This window comes from Peromyscus californicus, unplaced genomic scaffold, assembly GCF_007827085.1.
Source record: "Peromyscus californicus insignis strain IS unplaced genomic scaffold, ASM782708v3 Scaffold_17__1_contigs__length_78620276, whole genome shotgun sequence".
NCBI lineage: Eukaryota > Metazoa > Chordata > Mammalia > Rodentia > Cricetidae > Peromyscus > Peromyscus californicus.
In genome coordinates, this window is record NW_026294469.1 from 49,457,095 (window position 1) to 49,473,285 (window position 16,191).

Genomic DNA, 16,191 nt, shown 5'->3' on the forward strand with positions numbered 1-16,191 from the left:
GGCGGTGGTGGCGCACACCTTTAATCCCAGCACTCGGGAGGCAGAGGCAGGTGGATCTCTGTGAGTTCGAGGCCAGCCTGGTCTACAGAGTGAGATCCAGGACAGCTAGAGCTGTTACACAGAGAACCCTGTTTTGAAAAACAAACAAACAAACAAACAAAACAAACAAAAAGAAGCATGGTGTATGCCAGGCCAGAAAGAAAGAAGTCAGTGTGACTGGGCTTCGTGGCTAAGATGATAGCTAGGGCCTCGGGTTGGATCGTAAGCACGTTGGGAAGCTATTAGTTTGTTGGACACCCAGGAACAGCAGGGTCTTATTTATACCAAAAAAAAAAAAAAAAAAAAAAAAAAAAAAAAAAAAAAAAGCCCTTGACTGCCAGAGTGAGGTCCTCAGAGCTCTAAGTTCTGAAAGGGCTTGGCTGTCCTGATCAGTGACGTTGAAGAAAGGACTACCCCTTTATCACCAGGCCTCACTTTCTCTTCCTACCCAGCAGAGCAAGAACAGCCCAGAGAACATGGCCCAATAGCACCTGAGCGTCTCAGTGCTTTAGCAAACGAAAACTTTGCAAACAGGGCTAGGAAATCCTGCACACCATTCTGTTCCTACGCAGCAGATGGGTGTGGCTAACGGGGAAAGTCACCAGGCAGGGCAGCTGTATTATGCCTGCAGCTGGCATCAGAGTCTTAAAAACAAGGATTTGGCAGTTCCAGCAAGGAGGTCTGGTAACCAGGAAGAGTTGATGGGTTTGTGACCAGTGTTTTGCCGCACACTCCCCCGCCCCCCATATAGTTTGCCAGTGGGTCTGCATTCCTGGGTCATCTCATGCACAATTCCAGATTTAGACTTGCACCCTCTCCCTCTGAATGCCTGGGCCAGAAGATTCCATTCTGATAGTCTGGACCTTCCCTCTGAAGATCTTTGGTTCTGCTGTGGGAGAGGTGAAATGCACATGGAGCAGGGGACTGGTTGGGGTCCCCTCCTCTGCCGAGGAATCAGCATTCCGTGCCTCAGGGTGTTGAAAGAGGCTGGGAGGGGAGGGAGCAGAGGGTATGTGGAGCTAGTCTGGCTTTGTACCCCATCCCCAGTCCCTGCAGCCTGCAGCAGGTTTTCAGCTGGGGAGCTGAGCCTATCAACCAGAATTGAACTTAATTGCTTTGCTGATGGTAAAGCCACATTGTAGCATTGATCTTGGCTTCTGCAGCCCACAGAGGGCAGCCAGCAATTGATCTAGTGGAGGGAGCTGAGGAAAGAAGGACTTTCTCCATCCTCACCACACCTGTTCTGGAGGGGCCATCCTGTGGTCAGGTTATAGCCCTGGGTCAGCCTTGGACTGTAATTTGAGTGTCCTTCTATGGGCCCCAACTTCCCATCGGGGCACAGGCAGGCGGAATTGGTAGTTCTGAGTCGGGTTCCAGAGAGCAGTACAACATAGCGTTTAAAATCCAACTCCAGTCACACTGGGTCCTTAGCTCCTCCTTCCTCTGTGAAGTCAGAAAAATGACAGGATGGCCTAAAGATTGCTTGAAAGGGGCACAAATGCTCTGCCCTGTGCCTGGCGTCAAGTAAACACAGGTTGAGAGTCTCCAACTAGAAAACCCAAACTCTGAGGATGGATGTCATCCAGTAAGTCGAACATTCCACACCAGGAAAAACTGGGTTTTATGCACACCACCCTGAAAAAATGTCATATAAAATTACCTTTAGGTGCCAACTTTGGCAGCACATGTACTGAAGTCAAATTACCCTTAGAGTATATGTATGTATGCTTCACATGCATAAACATACTTACACTCTGTGGTTAGACTGTGATCCCTTTTCCAAGACAACTCGTTATGTATATGCAGACATCCCCAAACTCCAAATCTTGAACACTTTTGGTCCCTGGTTCTAAGCGTTTTGGACAAGAGATGCTAAACCTCCATTCCACATTTGCTAGCAATTTCCCTTTAAATATTTAACTCAAGCATTAACTACTGAAGTGTGGAAGAAGAGCACAAAGGGAATTGAAGAATGTACAAGGGCCACTGCAGGCCCAAGACTGCCACCAGCTTGGGCCAGGTGTCCTTATCTGTGAAATGGGCACTGACTAGGTGGTGGCTACGATTGTTCCCAGCAGCCTGAGGTAGAAAACCACACAAGCTGCAGAGCTTCTACAAAGCTTCTACAGAGCTCTTGCAGGTGTCTGGGAGACAGGGGGTCTTGGACAGAGGTCTTGGCAGGCAGATGAGCAGCTCTGGGCCAGCCACAAGGGAGAGACACCACCAAATTCCACCCTATAAGTCTTTGGAGATGTCTGTCCCTGGTTCTAGTGTCCTATGAAATGGAGGGGCTGCTGGGGTACAGCTCTTCTGAAGAAAACTACCATAGGAAACTTGTGTCATTCATCCATCCACCCACCCACCCACCCACCCACCCATCCATCCATCCACCCACCCACCAAGCCACCCATCCATCTACCCACTCATCCATCTACCCACTCATCATCCACACATCCATCTACCCACCCACCCATCCATCCATCCACCCATCCATCCACCCACCCACCCACCTATCCACCCACTCATCCATCCATCCATCCATCCATCCCACCCACCCATCCATCCATCTATCCATCCACTCACCCACCCACCCATCCATCAATCTATACATCCACCCACCTACTTATCCATCCATCCATCCATCCATCCATCCATCCATCCATCCATCCATCCATCCATCCATCCATTTGGTGATTTCTTGAATAACTAACATGTACCAGGCATTCAAGTAGTTGCAGGTGGTACAACAGAGACCCTGCCCAAGGATGTAGGTTCTATAAGACATGAAGATGTTGCCTCTCCCTCTGGAGCCCAGAGGAGGGTCCCTATAGGCTTCTATAGTCAGGGTGGGCTTCTAGAAACCAATGACGTTAAAGGGAGGTAGGATCGAGCAATGGCTGGTGATACGGTTGTCCCTGCCAGTGGACTGGTGGTTCCCAGAGGGGAACTAGGAAGGGAAAATTCTGAAGTTCATCTGCCTGGAGCTAGGGTTTGAGGGCAGGCCTGGAGGAGCAACAGGGAGTTGGATCGGGGCTCCAGACCTCCGGGTGATTGGGCCTCGCCATACAAGAGGGGGCTGGAGAAGGCTGTCCTTGAGGAGTCCTGGATACTGAGGCCTAGAGAGGGAGAGAGACTCATCTAGGTCCCTATCACCACCCACTTGCCCTTTATGGGAACTCAGAAGCCCTGATACATAGGCCACCTTTTCCAGTGCCTGGGGCCACCCTGGGAGGTAAGAATAACAGACACAGGGTGGGAGTCTAACTTCTCTGGGATTGACGTGGGAATCTGTATTTCAGATCACCAGAAGCTGGAGCGTGAGGCCCGCATCTGCCGCTTGCTGAAGCACCCCAATATCGGTGAGCCCTGGGAGTGTGAGGGGGTCCTGGAGCAGTGTGGGGTGGTAGGGAGCAGTCACTTTCTTCCCTGGGGATGGAGGCTGTGGAGGGAGATGGGGAAGGGGGCGTCTTGCTCAGGACCAGCTTGCTTTGGGGGAAGGTGAAAAAAAAAAAGGACCCTTCCTCCCTCCCACGCTGCCAGCAGCCTCCTTCGGAAAAGCTGTTTCAGGAAAGCTCTTGAAGCTGAAAAAGAAAGATGAAAATAGGCCAGGGGGAAGCTTGGCCTTGACCATCAAGGCCCACGCCCCCACCCACCCCATGCGGTGTCAGCCTGGATCTGTGGGCCCCGTCCTTGCTTCTGAGTCCTGCTCCTCCTCCGCCTGCCTCTCGCCTTTCCAGGAGCTCGGCCTCTGCCCCAGAGTTAGACTGAGAGCAATCTTCTGGAGATGCTTGGTCCATGGAGGCAGGACCACAGGGAAGGTCCCGAAACACACTTCATTGTCTCTCGCGGCCCCTTTCCCCTCCTGTGCATCTGGCTTGCACATCTGGCTGGGCCAGTCAGGGAGGAGCGGGGCTGTTAGGTCCTGTTCTGTCAGGGAATAGCTGTGAGACCTTAGTGGGGAAGTCGCCCTCTCTGAGGCACTCCCCTCATCTCCACTAGCGCTTGCCCTTGTCTGCTCACCGGGGGGGCGTCTTGTGTCATGGCAGCTTCTGCTTCGGTGGGTGGGCTGAGGTGTCCGAAGTTCTCGCAGCTTCTCACAGAGGGGAAGCTAAGCTGCTGGTTCCAGGGCTTGTTTTCAGGTGAGCTGCCTCTGAGTTCTCTGAGGAAGCTCCAGCTCCGACGGCCTTACCTTCTCCCACAGAGCAGGAAGGGTTAACTCTCCCCAGGGAGAATGCTCCATCTGCTATTTATACCAGAGGCCCCGCCCCTCTGCATAGCAGCCAGGCTGGCCAGTAGCAAAGAGGCAAAGGCCGCGCAGCTGGAGGAGGCCCCTAGCTGGACCATGCTCCGCTCACCTGGGTTCTCCACCCCTCGCTGCTGATGGATGGTTTCGGTCAGTGAGCTCTGACAGAAACCCCATGTCCTCAAGGGGGCTGCCAGCTTGGGAGGAGGACAGTGGTATACATGTGCTGGTGTGTGTGTGTGTGTGTGTGTGTGTGTGTGTGTGTGTGTGTGTGTGTGTATGTTTGTAATATCGCTGTGTTTGTGCATGTGTCTGTGTCTCTGTATGAGTGTCTGTGTGTGTGTGTGTGTCTTTGTAGGTGTAGTGTCTCTTGCGTATGTTTCTATATGTGTGTCTCTTTGTGTATGTGTGTCTCTGAGTGTTTGTGTGTGCGTGTGTTATGTCTGTGTGTGTATGTTATGTCTCTGTGTGTGTGTGTGTGTGTGTGTGGTATCTGTGTGTATGTATGTCTATGTGTGGTATCTCTCTGTACATGTGTGGTGTCTGTATGTGATATCTGTGTATGGGTGTGATGTGCACACCCATACACATGTATCTAGATGGGTTCGGGCATTGCAGCTGACCTGTCTGAACTCAGTGCTCCAGGCTACATCTCTCTCCCTCCCGTTCCCATCTGTAATGGGAGTACGTGGGCCGTGGGGTAACAACCTGCAGCTCAAACACCGCTTTGTTCCTGTGTGACCGACCCTACACACATTGCCTCACCACTCTGAAATTCAGACTTTCCTGGAAATGCAGAATTAGCCTTTCCTGGCTGGGTATGGTAATTCAATAGAGCATAATGCCATGACAGAGTGAATGTGCTTTACACTGCTCAGCCGCCCCAGACCCCCAGTCTGCCATTTTTTGGCGTGATCCCCCCAGCAGACAAGTTTTACCTGTGACCCCACACAACCACCATTGCTCTGCCCCATCGACATGGGGAGACACCTTGACACGCTGAGGTGCAAGAACCCAGAAATGAGTTACCACCTTTCTCCCTGTCTCCATGGTGCTGTTTACTCCTCATTCACACAATGTCAAGTTCGCTGGAGGTTCTACCATATGTCCAGACCTCTTCTAGGCACTGAGGCTGTCGGGAGAAATAAGGGCGGAAGTAAACATGGCTACTTGTGGGGAGCAGAGCTGAGCATGTAGCCAGAAGAATTTCAGAGGAGCAGAAGCCATGAGCTACTGCTGGGGAGCTGGAAAGGCCCTGGCCCCTGCCCAACAGTTCACTTTAAGCTCTTGTGATCTTGCAAGAGAAACCTAACATGGGATAGATGTGGTGTAGAAGCCCAGAGGGCATCATGCCCGGAGAAATCTCATGAGATCTTAGCCTGCTTGGCAAATCCAAGGCAAGGTGGATGGGCTCTTATCTGCTTGTGTCCACTGCCCTGTCCAAGGGCATGGGAGTGGGGAATCTCAGCACAGCCTGATCCAGCTGCGTCTGCAGACCTTTTATCCCTCTTTTCCTGCCTGGGTGAGGGCGGTGCCGTCACTACTTGTGATAGACAGACCCCAGAAGTCCATGCCCATGCCAGAGGATGGGAAACCTTGTTGGGGCTATTCATAACCTGAGAGTTCAATGAATAGTTTGAGACAGGGAAGAGAAGCTGAATTCATGAAGAAGATATTCATGTATCATGCTCTATAGCCCGTTCATCTGTGCACTCCTCAATGGAAGCATATGTCGAATGAGTGAGGTTAGTGTCCCCGTGACCCAGCCACTCCCCAGAGCACTGCTTACTGCAGAGCAAGTCTTTAACACATGAGCCTTCTTGGGAGACACTTCATACCCAAAGCCGTAACAGCTTATCAGCGTTTAAGAATGCTTTCACAAGCTGGCGAGATGGCTCAGCAATTAAGAGAGCCCTTACTGCTCTTGCAGAGGAACTGACTCGGGTTCCCAACACAGCCACCTGAAACTCCAGTTCCAGGGGACCTGAGGCCTTCTGGACTCTGCCGGTGCCTGCACTGATGGGCGCATACACACACAGACGCAGAAATACAAACAAAAATAAAATTCTCAAAGAGAACGCACGTTTCACATTTGGCTTAACGTTTCAGGCACATGACATGCTTGTAATCCAGTGTTTGGGAGGCAGGAGGACTGAGAATTTGAGGCTAGCCTGACGCTAGCTGCACAAGGGGACCCTCTCTAAAAACAAGCAAATAATAAAAAGCAACAACAGCAACAGACCAAGGTCTGGGGATGCAGCTCAGTGGTAGAGCACATCCTTTGCTCTGTTTAATCCCAGCAATATAAAAAGGGAAAGGGTCTTAACATTTTCATTTATGTCTGTGCAAACCACACCCCATCCCATCATCTTATATCTCTGGTGGCTATCTCCTGTCCCTTGGGGCATCCATTCAGGAATTACCTCTCAGCACACCAAGTTTATGTACGAGTCTGAGGGCCATGAGCCACTCAAGGGCTCCATACTGAGTTGTAGCTCAAGGCCATTGGCACACACCCAGTGATGCTAGCTATGGTTTCCAGTGAGAAGGGGGCCTATAACCCAGTTGTCCGCTTCTCTACATCTTCCTAGACAGACTTGCACCAAACCTAAGCTCAAACATCTTCTTAGAAAGAACCCCACAGCTTTACACTTTCCTTTTCCACCAAATGACAGAGTTTGGAGAAGGTTCCAAACCAGCAGGTGAACCGCCGAGTCATTCCAACAGCTGTGTGACTTCCATCGTGCAGGAGGATCCTAATTGTCCCAGCCAGCCCCCCCTACCCCCCCAATTACACAGATGGTCTATGACACAGAGAAGGACGGGCCCCTAGCTTGTGAGACCTGGTCCTTGGCTGACAGCACAGAGCTTCCAGAGTCAGTCCTAGGCCGCAGGCCCTTCTTTTAAAAGCTGAGCAATTTAGGGAGCTCTGGGCTCCTGGGAGCCTTGCCTCTGTTCCTGGTAAATGAGGTGTGAAGAGATGACAAATTGGCAGCCATCAGAGTTCAGGAACCAACTGCTGTCTCTCTCACTCCAGCCCCGGGAACACCATTGTCTCTCAGACTGCGAGCAGAGCAGGGATGTCAATCCAGGGCCAGCACCAAGTGGGTATGGCTGTGCACCTCATGGGACTCATGTAACGAGCTAGCAAAGTCTAAATAAGGAGAAAAGAGGCTCAGAGAGGCATAGCAACTTGCCCACCCACCGTCACACAGCCAGTCTCTGGCGGAGACTGGCACGCACAGAGACTGGCACGCAGGGCTCTTTTATGAAACCGAGGGTTAGGACAGGGAGAGGGACCAAGCCGACCCACGGAGGTCTTCAGTCTTTACGCCTGGTCCCCTTTCAGTAATGCTGGAGGTCTTGGTGTGGTGAGTCCATTCCACTTGCTTTTGTCAAAGCTGGTTGGTGCTCAGGGACTGAGGGTTGAGGTGGTAACCCCAGGAGCCCGACAGGGGGCGAGCGGGGTGGAGAGCAGTGAACCACTGTGTAACCAGCTGCCTTGGCCCTGCCCACAGTCCGGCTCCATGACAGCATCTCCGAAGAGGGACACCACTACCTGATCTTCGATCTGTAAGTCTTTTTTTTTTTACACACACCCTAATGGGCCATGGGAGAAGGGTGCCTAGGCAGGGATGACCCTTACGGACTCTTTGGTCTGAGGGATCCTGCATGCTCTCAGGCTGCCCAGAGTTCCCCTACATGCAGTAGGGCCGCTCCCCAAGCCGGTGCAAGCTGGTCTTCCTGTTTAGAACACCAGACACATTCAACTAGCATCATCGGTTTATTTTTTGCGTCTCTATTTGTGGCCGGTGATGCTGCCTTGCCGTTCACGGTGGTGATCTCAAGTTTCATTTTGAAATCGAGTTTGTCAAAGCAGGAGCAAAATGACAGGCCTCGTCTGTTCTTGGGTTGGCCAGCGGCAATCCGTGAGGATGCTGGCCTGGTCCATAAAACACAGTGATGTTGAGGAAGGGCGGGGGGGGGGGGGGGAGCGGCACATGTTGGGGGATAGGAGCACATGAGAAATCGCCTCCATAGCTTCCACTCCATTAAAAAAAAATGATTTAAGGCCGGGCGGTGGTGGCGCACGCCTTTAATCCCAGCACTCGGGAGGCAGAGCCAGGCGGATCTCTGTGAGTTCGAGGCCAGCCTGGGCTACCAAGTGAGTCCCAGGAAAGGCGCAAAGCTACACAGAGAAACCCTGTCTCGAAAAAACCAAAAAAAAAAAAAAAATGATTTAAAAACAAATAGAAAAGTGAACCAAGTAAGCTAAACGAAACCAAATGGCCCATGGGCCTCCAGGAGCCTCGTGGACCCAGTGACTGCTTCTGAGCTACTGTCCCCATCAGTGGAGACCCAATGAGAGGAGGGAGAGGTGTCAGGGAAAGTGGGCTGTGTCAGAAGACAGGAAGGGAGCGGCAGCAGGGACATTCACGATCCAGTTCCTCCTTTGGGGGCTGAGATCCTAAGGTCCCTCGCCCTGCCCTTCTCAGATGATTTCCAGAAGGTTCCTCCAGGTCAGGTGGCCCCTGGAGTCTCAGTGGAAGGGTGACTCCATGCCTGTCTCCCCAGGGTCACTGGTGGGGAGTTGTTCGAGGACATTGTGGCCCGGGAGTATTACAGCGAGGCCGATGCCAGGTGAGTATCAGGGGCAGCCTGGCAGAGGCTCCCGGAGGGAGTGTATCCTTGCTTCCAGTCAGCTTCCCGAGGGGGCCTGACCTCCCCCTCCCCTTTCTCTCCAGTCACTGTATCCAGCAGATCCTGGAGGCTGTGCTGCACTGTCACCAGATGGGGGGTGGTGCACCGAGACCTGAAGGTGAGTAGCCCTAGAGAAGCCAAGACTCCTGGCCTCCGCACTCCCCTCCAGCCCCCTGCGCAAGCACCGCCCAAATTCCTTCCGCCGCCGCCGCCGCCGCCGCCGGGGGCCTGGGGAAGGAACTCCGTTAATGCAGCCCAGGCCCTCAGCTCTGCATTCCCCAAATTCCTTTACTTTCCTCACCTTGAGGTGGGTGGCTGTGTTTTCCAGTTGTCAAGGCTGTCGGGTCAGGAAATGGAGTTCAGGGAGGTAGGACTGCTAGGTCCAGGCCCCATGCCTTTTGTGCCAGGAGGTGAGGGTGAGGTGCATGGAACTGGGACTGCCCAGTGGGCTGGGAAGGAAGCTGATCTCAGTCTGCTGCCTGGCAGCTAGCTACTGGGCTTTTTTTTTTTTTTTAAACATGTAGGAGTGCATGTGTATATGTGCATCACATGTGTGTGTGTGCCTATGTACACCACATGCCTGATGACTATGGAGACCAGAAGAGGACATCGGGCCCCCCTAGAACTGGAGTTATTTAGACAGTTTGTACGCCTTCATGTGGACTCAAACCCTGGTCCTCTGGAAGAGCAGCCTGTGCTCTTAACCATTGAGCCATCTTTCCAACCCCTTGGCTGGAGTACCTTGCAGGTGACTCAGCTTCCCTACAGAGGGGTTGTCATGGCAACCTCTGCCCCATTGATGAGTCTGTCAAATGAAAGCACGACATCCCTGGGATACAGACATCCTGTTACTCTTGCTCCTGAGTCTCTGTCAGGCAGAGGAGAAGAAAACAGGGCTTGGGGATCCTCTGTGCCCCCTTTCGCCCACCTGAAGGAAAGGGATAGCACTGAGAAGTCTAGCATTGTCATGGGCTGCATGGCCTTGCCCAATAAGTATGGACCTCATGGATCTCCTCTGTCTGCCTTATGGCATCAGTAGTCAGTAACTCATAGAACCCTCATTTTACAAAACAGGAAACAAACCAAGAGAATCCAAGGGCTTTGTCGAGGGTATGCTTTTCAGCGGAGTCTGAGCAGGGCACAAGGATCCCTGGCTTGCATTCACCCCAGAGTCTGTGACCCCTCCCCCACAGCGTAGGTCCAGAAAGCTGCTTAATCCAATTCAGCTTCTGCAGCAGCCGCTCTGGGACAGACAAACGTTCCGGGTGTCCAGGAACCTTGGTCATCAGCAACTGTTCGGACATCCTGTGGGGTAGCCCTGGCAGGAACACTCCTGCTTACACTCACTGTGGATACTGCCTGCAGCCCCAGTTTGGAATGCCAAAGGACTTGGGAGCCCCAGAGGCATCGAGGAATCCTCTTCAGGCTTCCCAGAGCAGCAATGCCCATTCCCATCAGGATAGCCCTCCCTGGTCAGCAACCAGCCAATCTCCAGCCTTCTTCAGGGCACAGCGCTCTGAAAAGGTTCCCTAGCTCGCTCTTATTACCTCAGGCTCTCCTTGAGGTCTCAGCTGTGCCCCAGCGGAGTTCCTTCTACCTTGGTGACAAAAAGGTGGACTCAGGAACAAGGTCTCAGTCCGAGGAGGGCAGAGTGGCTTTCCCCAAGGGTCTGTTCTCGGAACAGACCATGCTCGGGAAAGAGGAAGCAGGAGAGCTGAGAAGCGGCCCAGATTTAGGCCACTCCGGAATCGCTAATTAAGGGTACATTTGTCAAATCAGGGCAGGACACTACTAAGACACAGGACATGTTGGGAACACAGCCCCTGAGGACGAAGGAGGCCTCACCAAGCCAGGTGGAAGGGCCTCATTTCTTTGCACCATGCTAGCTTTGGACTGTGAAAGGTCTGGTGCGGTCCCTGGAAGTCCTGCTGGGGGGAGAGTGAGAGCCAGAGCAGACACCAGCTGTCTCTACAGAGTGCTTCAGCCCCGCCCCCAGCAGGAAGTGCGAGCACTGGGGCCTGGTGTTCACAAAGCAGAACGGCTGTTTATACACCTAGACACGGTGCTACAAGACAGGCATCTGTCCCTTTTCTCTGAAAGGAAGCCAGCCATCAGAGAAGGGAACTCACTTGGCCGGGTTCCATCACAGCCGTGGCAGCACTGGAAAGAGAAGACAAAAGCGTGGAATCCATACTCCTAGCTCCCCTTTGTCCAGAGTCTCAAGGTGGCAGGAAGATGCAAGAAGTGGAAAAATCTGGGTACCTGAGCCAGAGGCAGCAGCCTTGCTGCCCCAGGTGTCAGCTGTGGGCATCCTCCATGTCAACCGTGGTCCCACATCCAAGCCCCGCTGTCTTTAGGATGGAGTCAGCCTTTGCCTTGATTCTGACACCCATCATTTAACAGCTGTGATAAATCACACAATCCCTCAGAGCCCCCGCTTTCTCCATTTTATACACATGATAACACATAGTTAACAAAAGGAGCTGGGGGGGGGGGGGGTACTGGTGAGAGAGAGCTCTTTGGAAGGCTGACATGAGTCTGAGAGTAAGACAGAGATATTTGGGAGGAGAACAAGCCATGTAGGGAGTACAGGCAATACAAAGGCCCTAAGCTGGGGACTAGAGGACTGTTTTGAGGGGTGAAAGTGGTCATTGGGGGAAGCAAGGACTAGTACATGTCCTGAGGTCTCTGGGGTGACTGGTGGGAGGTTGATGGTGGACCACAATACTGTGCTGGTACTAAAAGATGCTGCTGTTCTCTTAATGAGGCTGGGCTGTGCCACCCTAGTCTGTCTCAGCTCTTTTCAGCCTCAGCTCTCAACCCTGGGGATGCTGTGGGAGGAAGAATCATTCCGTTGCAAAAGCTGAGGGTCTTGCCATCGTCCCCCTCTTGGGCCAGGGACTCAGGATCCTGGATCTGGAGGTGTGGGAGGGGGTGGGATCCTGGGCCATTCAGCCAGGATCTTCTTGTGTGCCCAGGCTGCAGGTGAGATTCCAAACCTACTGACTATCTCTTGGCCCCTCTTTGTATCTCTCCCTTCTTGGTCCTGGGAAGCCTGAGAATCTGTTGCTGGCCTCGAAGCTCAAGGGTGCTGCTGTGAAGCTGGCAGACTTTGGCCTGGCCATAGAGGTTGAGGGGGAGCAGCAGGCATGGTTTGGTGAGTGGGGTGTGGAGTGGCCGGGAGGGGAGGGGCATACTTTGGGCGACCTGTGTGCCCCTGGGAACCTTCTGCTCAGGATGAGATGAGATGGCTGTTTGACCATCTAGGGTTGTACCCAGCCAGCCTCTGGGCCAGTGGGCAGTGCCTTCCTCACTCAGGACTAGGTATGGGCACAGGGGCCGTCACTAACCAGGTGGTACATCTTGGTTGTGAGAGCATGCACTTCTAGGTTGGCAGGAGCTCTGCGGGGTGCCCCTGACCCCTGGATGCTGGGTGTCACTGAGAATGGACAGGTTAAGCAGCTTGGGAACGGTCAGGAGAACTTGACAGGTGTAGAGCCCTGGTGTTTAAGTATAGACAACCCAGCATGCTTCAGGATTGGAAATGATGGGGCATGCATGTTTCCTCCTTCTGGGTTCTTCTTAGTGAGCAATACTGACCAGTGTCTAAGACCCAGAACGCTTAAGCTGGGTGTGGTGGCACCTGTCTCTAATTCCGGCAAATCAACAGGAGTTCAAGGCTAGCCTGGGCTACATATATGAGACCCTGCCTTAAAACAAAACAAAAACAAATAAGAACCAGAGTTCTGGGTTCAAATCCTGACTTTACTACTTACAAGGTGTGTGGTTTTAACCAAGTCTTGTTTTCTTCGTCTCTTAGAAGAGGATAGTAGCATGTCCCCCAGGGAATCCAAGACGGTAACTAAGAGCAGGCATGTGAAGTGACCAGCCCAATGCTTAGCACACATCTGCAGCAACTAGTAACTACTCCTGAGAGGACTAGTTAAGATATCTAGTTAAGATATCTTGGTGTTCATGTTCCAATAATCTTCTCAGTATTGAGAAGTATTAAAGGTAAGACCATCTAATCGTTTATTTGATAGATTAGGAAACTAAGGCCTAGAAGGTAAATACACATGCTCGTACATGTGTGCACATACATACACACACACTCCACACATACCACATACACCAACACCACACACACACACACACACACACACACACACACACACACACACGCACCCCACATATTCCACACACCCACACCACACCCCACACCACACCCACACACACACAGACACACACACACACACACACCCCACATATAACACACACACACACACACACACACACACACACACACACACACACCACATATACCACACACCCACACCACACACCACCACACCACACACACACACACACACACAATTTAGCCAGAGTTAGGACCAAATCTCTGTCACCTCATGAACAGCCCTTGAACAGAGTATAGGGTATGGGCAATGGATCAGCTCTTAAAGGCCACCAGCAAGTGGTAGGTGATGGCTACAGGGAAGGTTGGGACCCATAGAGAAAGGAGCTCTGTGATTGATTACTGTTGTCTACCTGAGGCTCTGGATGGGGAGTAGAAGGCAGGGATGCTATCTACCTGTCTGGTCCAGTCTGGTGCACAGGCCTCATCAGCTTACCAAGACCCCTGGGTTTGCACAGTACAACCCCAGCTTTGGGGCAGGGCTGTGTTCTCCAGCTCCAGGGCTATCCTCGTCCCCTCTCCTGCAGGGTCTTGCTCCAGGCTACTCACGTGCCAACCTCTGTGTGTGTGTCTGCCTGTCTGTGTGTCTGGGGAGCAGGGTTCGCAGGGACACCTGGATACCTCTCCCCAGAAGTGCTGCGGAAGGACCCGTACGGGAAGCCTGTGGACCTGTGGGCCTGCGGTAAGTCCATCTGAAGGCCTAACTGTCACCCGGGCCTGTAGGTCCCTCTCCACTTTCCTCACTCTCCTGCCTCATCTCTCCTCTCCTGCTCCTCTCCCCAGGGGTCATCCTGTACATCTTGCTGGTTGGGTACCCCCCGTTCTGGGACGAGGACCAGCACCGCCTGTACCAGCAGATCAAAGCTGGTGCCTATGATGTGAGTGTTGCTCCCCTCTCCAGCTGATGCTCCCCTTCTGATGGGAACCAGTAGCCTAGGAGGTCAGAGATCTGGGGACACACCACTGCTCTCTACTGCTCAGTCAGGGTTGCTCCAAGACTGACCTGCTGAGTCAGGCTATGGCCACGTGGTGCCTAGTGATTTAGGGTCTAAAAGTCATAGAATTTATTCCATGGAGCACTGGAAGGTAGAGACAAGGAACAAGCCCCAAGCATTTTTACTTAGGTATTTATAATTAATGAATTAATTAATTGAAAAAAGATAATGTCTCATGAGACCAGGGTAGTCTGAGAGTCACTATGTAGCCAAGGCCTCCTTATTCTCCTATCCCAACTCCCAAGTGCTGTCTCCCGTCATACCTGACTCTGAGACATGCTTTTTTTTTTCCCTCCTTATATTAAAATAACTGAGCACTTCTGTCTCACTCCTCTGAATATTTTCCATGTATTATCACATGGAACCATCATCCCAGTCATAATCTATTACCCTTCATTATACACACAGAGAGGTTGAGGACAAAGAGACTTCAGTGACTGGGACTAGAGTTCGCAGTAGGGTCTGGCGCCCATGCTTCTAAGTGTCTCGTGGATGTCTGAGTGGTTGAGCATGAGAACCCCTGCCTGCTCCCCTGCCAGTCAGGGGCTGGAGAATCGCAGGGGTGGCCTGGGGCAGGCTAGGCAAACCTGGCCCCTCTGCCCCTTCCAGTTCCCATCACCGGAATGGGACACCGTCACCCCGGAAGCCAAGGATCTCATCAATAAGATGCTGACCATCAACCCGTCCAAGCGCATCACGGCCGCCGAGGCTCTCAAGCACCCCTGGATCTCGGTGAGACTTTTTCAGCCCAGCCCAGGCAGGGAGGCCTGGTCCCTCAGGGTCTTGTCCTTCACCCCACGGCCTCAGTGTAGGCTTGAGGGGGTATTGGTGAAATTATTAAGGCCACTCCACGTAGTTAAAAGGGAGGTTTATTGTGTGGGGCAACTTACAAGTGAAGGAATAGGTAGGTTACAGGGTCTGGGGAAGACGTAGCGCAGTCTGGCGGTGTTCTCTGGAGAACTCTGCTTGGTCTACCTCCAGCGTCCAGGGTCCAGGAACCAAGAGGGCCAGTGCATCCGGATCTCAGGTCTTCAGGGTCCTCTCTCGGCCCTGCCTTGTAGGCGTGACAGTTACCGAAGCCTGAATAGGGGTTGGAACTTCCAGATCAAAGCTGGAATGGCTACCCACTACAAGGGGGCTTTATCCAAGAATCTCTGGCTCGCTGTGGGTCTCAGGGGCAATATAGAAATGAGGGATATTCCGGGTTGGCATCATCTTGGGGCATGTCACTGGCATTGGCTGACTGGTGCCAGGATCCTAACCACCCCATCCCATGTGGCAGGGTGAAGGACTGGGTTGGTCTGTCCTCCCACAGGCCTTCTGCTCACACAGTTCTCATCCTCTCTCCAGCACCGCTCCACCGTGGCCTCCTGCATGCACAGACAGGAGACCGTGGACTGCCTGAAGAAGTTCAATGCCCGGAGGAAACTGAAGGTAACCGGTCCTGATCCTTGGCGTCCCTGGACCCACTAGCTCCTCCCCTTTCCTGTGTGTTTACCGGACACTCTTGCACCCTGGCCACCAAGGGTTTGGGGGAGCAAGCAGCCAGTCTGACCCCACCCCACCCTGTCTGCACTCTGACTGAGGGGTCAGATAAGCAGGACTCTGCTGGGGCATGGTGAGTACTGTGCCCAACGGTGGGTAACACAGCAGGGGGATGGAGTTCCCTGGTCTGGAGGATTCTGGGAAGGATTTCAAGAGCCCTTCCTGGAGGCAGTGGCGTTTGAGTTGACTCTTCAGGACAAAGAGGTGTAGAGTGACAAGGGCGGGGGGGGGGGGGGGGGGGGGGGGGGGGGGCGTGTTCCAGACAGCATGGCCTGTACAGATGTCTGCAAGCGTGAGCACTATTCTCTAGGGAACCAGGAATGGTTTAAGAGAGTTTTTTTTGGGGGGGGAGGGGGGGGCGCAACATGTGACCAGACATGAAACCACAGTTGAGAGAGAGAGAGAGAATCTCAGTTGTTGAACATGGAGGAAGAATGAATGAGTCCGTCAGAGATAGGTTGGGGGGGGGGGGG

At 52.9% G+C, this 16,191-nt stretch overlaps 1 protein-coding gene across 2 annotated transcripts in view; it reads left to right on the forward strand.

The window, feature by feature from the left end:
• The first annotated feature begins 7,800 nt into the window (after window positions 1–7,800).
• LOC128112867 (calcium/calmodulin-dependent protein kinase type II subunit alpha) overlaps window positions 7,801–16,191 on the forward strand; it is a 34,821-nt gene continuing 26,430 nt past the window's right edge. For both annotated transcript variants that reach the window (XM_052742255.1, XM_052742256.1), the window contains exons 1-8: window positions 7,801–7,855; window positions 8,858–8,923; window positions 9,028–9,101; window positions 12,038–12,140; window positions 13,777–13,860; window positions 13,962–14,056; window positions 14,783–14,905; window positions 15,524–15,607. In XM_052742255.1, the coding sequence (XP_052598215.1) occupies window positions 8,917–8,923; window positions 9,028–9,101; window positions 12,038–12,140; window positions 13,777–13,860; window positions 13,962–14,056; window positions 14,783–14,905; window positions 15,524–15,607 (570 nt within the window). In that variant the 5' untranslated portion in view covers window positions 7,801–7,855; window positions 8,858–8,916. The remainder of the gene's footprint in view (window positions 7,856–8,857; window positions 8,924–9,027; window positions 9,102–12,037; window positions 12,141–13,776; window positions 13,861–13,961; window positions 14,057–14,782; window positions 14,906–15,523; window positions 15,608–16,191) is intronic.